Source organism: Pelobates fuscus, chromosome 1 (genome assembly GCF_036172605.1).
Source record: "Pelobates fuscus isolate aPelFus1 chromosome 1, aPelFus1.pri, whole genome shotgun sequence".
In the NCBI taxonomy this organism is placed as follows: Eukaryota; Metazoa; Chordata; class Amphibia; order Anura; family Pelobatidae; genus Pelobates; species Pelobates fuscus.
In genome coordinates, this window is record NC_086317.1 from 467,382,032 (window position 1) to 467,387,959 (window position 5,928).

General features: G+C 39.6%; 1 protein-coding gene across 1 annotated transcript; it reads right to left on the reverse strand.

Annotated features, from left to right (window-relative positions):
• Window positions 1-2,423: 2,423 nt before the first annotated feature.
• Window positions 2,424-4,504, reverse strand: FAM181B (family with sequence similarity 181 member B). The gene has a single exon (XM_063444964.1). The coding sequence runs from the start codon at window positions 4,170-4,172 to the stop codon at window positions 3,171-3,173; it is 1,002 nt and encodes a 333-aa protein (XP_063301034.1). The 5' UTR covers window positions 4,173-4,504; the 3' UTR covers window positions 2,424-3,170.
• Between the last annotated feature and the right edge of the window lie 1,424 nt (window positions 4,505-5,928).

Here is a 5,928-nt window from a genome sequence, read left to right on the forward strand (position 1 = left end):
TGTCCTCCCGCTTTCTGAAACTCAATCTCTCAAAAACTGAGCTCCTTGTCTTTCCTCCTCCTAATACTGATCCTCCTCTTTCGCTCTCCCTCCAAGTTTGTGGTACCAACATCAGTCCATCCTTGCAAGCGCGCTGTCTTGGCGTCATACTTGACTCTGGTCTCACCTTTGAGCCTCACATCCAGCATGTTGCCAAATCCTGTAGATTCCATCTTAAAAACATAGCCCGCATCCGCCCCTTTCTTGCACCAGATACTACCAAGGAGCTTGTCCATGCTCTAGTAATTTCCCGCATGGATTATTGTAACCCTCTCCTGATTGGTCTCCCCAATAGCCGTACTGCACCCTTACAGTCCGTAATGAATGCTGCTGCTAGATTGATTTTCCTCTCTAGTCGTTTCTCTCACACCTCACCCCTCTGCCAGTCCTTACATTGGCTTCCTGTATGCTATAGGAGTCAATTCAAGGTACTAACTCACACCTATAAAGCACTGAACAACTCTAGCCCCTCTTATATCTCCTCACAGATCCATAGGTATGTCCCTTCTCGGTCTCTCCGTTCTGCCCGTGACCACCTCCTGTCCGTTGTCCGCACTCGTACGGCCAACTCGCGCTTGCAGGACTTCTCGCGGGCGGCTCCCTTCCTATGGAATAGCCTGCCTACCGCCATCAGACTCTCCCCTAGTCTTGCATCTTTTAAGAAGTGCCTTAAAACCCATCTCTTTAGGAAAGCTTATGGCCTCCAAGACTAACCCTTACCTCACATACCTGTCTCTTGCCCTCTCCTAAAGGGCAGCCCACCTTATTTGATTGTAAATTCCTGTCCTAATGTGTTTTACACCCCACCTCCTATAGAATGTAAGCTCGTTTGAGCAGGGTCCTCTTCAACCTATTGTTCCTGTAAGTTTATTTGTAATTGTCCTATTTATAGTTAAATCCCCCTCTCATAATATTGTAAAGCGCTACGGAATCTGTTGGCGCTATATAAATGGCAATAATAAATAAATAAATAAAAAATATAAAAGCTCCCTTCAAGCATTTTCATTCAAACACTGCCTTTTCAGAGAAAAGCAGTGTTTAGATTGCCCCTAGGGACTCCTTCAAGTGGCCACTCCTTAGATGGCCATTGGAGGTGCTTCCTGGCTCAGGGCTGCACAGTAGGCAGCACTGCCATTCAGCGTCTCCACGCTCTGCATGGGGACGCTGAATTTACCTGATAGAGATGCATTGATTCAATGCATCTCTATGAGGAGGTGCTGATTGGCCAAAACTGCGTTTGGCCCTGCACCCTTGCCGATTTTAGGCAATCCAATGCATTTCCCATGGGAAAACATTAGATTGGCTAAAAATAGGTGATTCTGATTATGTCACCAAGGGGGCAGGACCGGTGCCGACGGATCCGTGCGGTGCTGAAAATAAGGTGAGTTCTTCATTCTTTTAATGGGGGTAAAAGTGGGGGGGAAGCCACCTTAATGGTGGGTTTTGCACTGCAGGGTTAGGAATACATGTTTGTGTTCCTGACCCGCTAGTGTTCCTTTAAATTTTTCATTTGATTTTTCAACTTACTAGAATTTACAGTTAAGTGAATATATATCTTTGTGCTTTTATATCTAGGCCTCTAAACAACTAACTTATAACCATATTGTATACACTAAAATTCGCTGCAAAAATGACTGACTTGAAGAATTAAAGCTAAGACAGCCAGGTTGAAAAAAGTATGATGTTTGCTAATTTAGCTATATTAGACTATTCTTTGCAAATCGGTTTTCAAACCATGACTACTTGTTGTTTACTGAATAGATGGTTTAGTCTTTATTACTCTATACAGTGGGATATAACTGAGCATATTACTATGTATCTATTATAATATTACAAATCTAATGAAAGGTGGGCTTAGCAAAGTGAATCGTTCAGTAATCCAATTTTGTGGAAAATTGAGAAAGGAATTTTGGTTGGTCAAAGTAGTGAGACTCAAAAACAGTAAAATTGTGTCATTCCCTTGTCAGATTCCCACGATTTCCCGTGCCTTGATTAGACCCCCAACAGCCACAAATTTCTACAGGCAAACACAGCCTTTTAAAGTCCAAAAAATCTGATAATTATATCCATTACCTAACCGAGAACAGAGATGGTCAAAGAACAATTAGTTACGTTTTTAGTACCGCTGAGAACTTATCTCACAGGTCACACTAATGCCAAACCATTTTATAGCTTTCCTTAAATTGATTGAAACTTAGTTTCTTTGTATACAATTGTATAAAATGTGTAACTTTGTGTCGCAAATGCGCTATAGAACATTTTCTACAAACATAAAACAAACAACAAAAGAAAAAAATATATAGATATTACTAAAAAGATAAATAAAACAAAATATGAATTTCATGTTTACAATAAATTCACCCAAAATACTAACGGAGCAACACTTCTTTATTGCATATAATTCTGGTCATTTTTCAGTCTGTTTCTTTGCAATATATTTAAAGGGAAAAGGGTGCGTGATAACGTAAGAAGAACGTGCTAATATGTACACATACACACACTCGCATTCATTGTCCCTGACCTTCTGACTGTAAATTTCAAAACAAACATGGCTTCTAATAAGTTCCAACGTTCCGTCTAAGGCAAAGAATAAACTCGTATAAATGTGTAACATTTGTCTGTAGCGCACATTTCTTCATATCAATAAATGTACTAGATCTATGTACACAATTATCTCATAATCAGCATTTCAGAATAATAATAGCCCTCTCACAATGAATCTAGCATAAATACACACAGTTATCTATCGTGTCCCAAGGCAATCAGAATGCTATGTTACTGAACTTTTAACTTGTGACATGTCAGGGCCAACTACCTTACATGCTATTATATATCTCATATATCCCCAACTTGATAACATTATTATAGAGGCTTTTATTGCACATCTTTCCTACAGTACTCCCAATAAAAAGTCCTTTCAAACTCACAGGGTTATTCAATGAAGTGTGATTTCTTTTTTTTGGGGGGGGGGAGGAGGAGGGAAGGGGGTTCAAAGTGAATTTAAAATTAACAAATGAGAAAAATACTCTGTTTCCAGATTAACTACTGTGGCCTAAAATTTGAAATTCACTTTGAAATCCTGACAATTAACACTTTAGAGAATTATCTGGTGCATGTGGTTTTGTGCGGATCTACAAAACAGGATAACCTATTCTGTTGTAGCCTGAGCTGTAATCGTAAAACATTTGTGGAAGAGGACATTCGGGGAAGCTTGAATTAAATGATGTCAGGTTAGAGCAGCTGTCGTCTATTGCAGAAGTGATGCTTGAGTCAGTGCTATTTGTATAGAGAGATGCTGGCAGTGGAACACATTTCAAGGTTTCATTCAAATTAGGGCTGCAAGTTCCCACAGGACTCTTTTTAACTTGATTACATGGATTCCAAGGGTCGGCATAAATGAGTCCATTTAGCAAATTATTTGGCTCATACAGGGAATGTTCCGCTGAAATGTCTTGATGAATCCTCACTGATGCCCCCTGAAAGATCTCTTGTTCTGAGATCATGTTATTGTAGTCTGGGCCCAAGAGGTCAAAAAACTCGATGGCATCTTGGTTAACTTTTTCCGGGTCTTTAAAAGTCATGAGGGAGTTGCAGAGAAGTCCTGCTGAAGAAGTGTTGGCAGGTTCTGTGAAAAAGGATTGTGGCAGATTGCGATTTCTCAAAGGAACCTTTTTACATTTCTCTCCACGGATTTCCTTTGCATTGTCAAAAAGAGCTGCCAAGCTTTTGCTCTGTAAATTGGCCTGGGAGCTGTCCCTCTTGGGAGGGGGCTTGCAATGAAAGATCGGGGGACTGATAGTGCAGCTGGGGGATGCAATATGGCGTTTGGGAGATCCCTGGCTTACGTTACCATTGCTGATCATACCTGTACACCTCTTTATTTGTTTTTGCAGGTACTTCCTGTGATTGACCTTCCTTTTGGATTTCACAGGCTTGTCCAGAGCAAGCTTGATGTTGCTCGAAGCTGTGTTGATGAAACTTAGCAAGTCTCTGGTGGCTTCCTTGAAATCCCCACTTTCAACGGCACCAACAAAGTCTCCTCCATCTTGGTAACCTTTTTCAAAGTCCACAATAGATCCAGGAAAATACAAGGGTATGAAATGGTGATTCATTACCGCAGTCTGTACAGCCATCACTTTTAGGTCTTTCCTCTAATTAGAGTCTGGCATGTCACCTAATAAAAATCCGGTTAATACAGGCTGACCTCTTAGATGTAATGTGAGATTAAGTCCCAATTCTATTCCAAAACACAAGCACTTTTTTCAGTTCCAAAGTTCTATGCGATATAACTGTGTTACTTAATATACTAACTCATTATTGGTTTTCTCAGCAGAATCTAAAATCCAGAAGAATTTAAAAAAAAAACAGGAAGAAACTGTCCCAAGTCCATCAAGGGAGTCTGTCAGAGATTTCCATTGGTGTGAATAAATTTAGCAGAGCATAATCCAGGCTTTCAGATTTCCCAGAGCAGCAGTCTGTGTGTGTGCTTCCTGTGTCTCTAGATCTTAACTCGTTCTCACCAGAAACACACAGGACTGAAAGAGTTGGGAGGGACAGTCTAGTGGGAGGTCTAGCAGCTACAAACGTATCATCTTTCACTAAATCCAAGGGGAGTGAAAGATACAAGAGATGATTGAAATAAAGCCCAAGGGGTGCTCTTTCCCCCTATGAACAGCGAGAAAGGGGGGGCGGAATTTCCTTCCTTGTTTTAAGATTAGTCAAAAAGAAACACAAAATTGATCTTAGTAAATACTATAGCCTTCACCTTACAGGTCACACAAAAATGTATAAGTGAAAACATTATTCTTAGCAAGAGCAATTGTGTAAAGCAATCTTTTCTTGGGTTTTCGAGTTAATTAAATAGTGAGATTTGAAGGTTGGAAACTTGGAAAACATAATTATAGCTACCATTTTCTTACAGATTGCTTGTTCCGTTTCTAAATTTTTAGAAGAATGCTATCAACCACTTATAATCATGTAAGCGATTTAGTTATGTAAACGTCGCTTATGCTGAATCGAAAGTCAAATTGCAATATCTAGGCTAGAATAACAAAATTGGAAAAAATTAACTACAGCATGATGGAATTTTAAAGTAGTTGCAATATTCAGCCATCTGCCCAGCTATAGAGAGGCCAAACACAGAGCCTGACCAGATATAATAATTAACTCTATCTGAAAACCACTTGCATTTACAATTGTTGGAACAAGCATATAATTGTCTTTAGCAACATAATATTCTCTCACAATTGGAAATGTAAAAATTGATGAAGGGGGTCAACAAGTTAAGACCATGTACGTAAATTGGGGTCCTGTCAAAAAAGTTATTAGTGGGGATCCAGAGGACCACCTTCTAAATGAGCACCTGTCCACTCCCGCACAATACCTTTGCCCTCAGGTGATGTTCATTTAATTTTGGAACGTGTCAAGTACAAAAGGGGCTTAAAAAAAGAGAATACAATTATTTGCTTTTAGAATCCCAGAGACAAGAGATAAAAGTGTAAATCCATTAATACCTACTTCTGGTTAATGAGAGGTCAGTAAAACAAGGGATTAATCTAAGGGGTTAAAGGGCTAAATATATTAAAATAAATATAATATGGGATAGATAGATACTTTATTTTTAACATCTTAACACGGTTTCTAGGATATTGCAATCCATTTTAAGACTTAAAGAGTTTTGTGAATTTAAAACCTATAAGAGAGCCACCTGTACCCTGTTTACGGGGGTGGGTCGGGATCCTCTTAGCATAGGATGGGTTAATAAAGTGACATGCAAAATGAACAAATATCCGGTGAGTCCCAAAAAATCCTCTAGAGCTCAGGATCCTATTATTAGAGGCTGAATTCATTCAAGTAAACAGCTTAAGGAGCTCAGCCACGGTTTGCTGG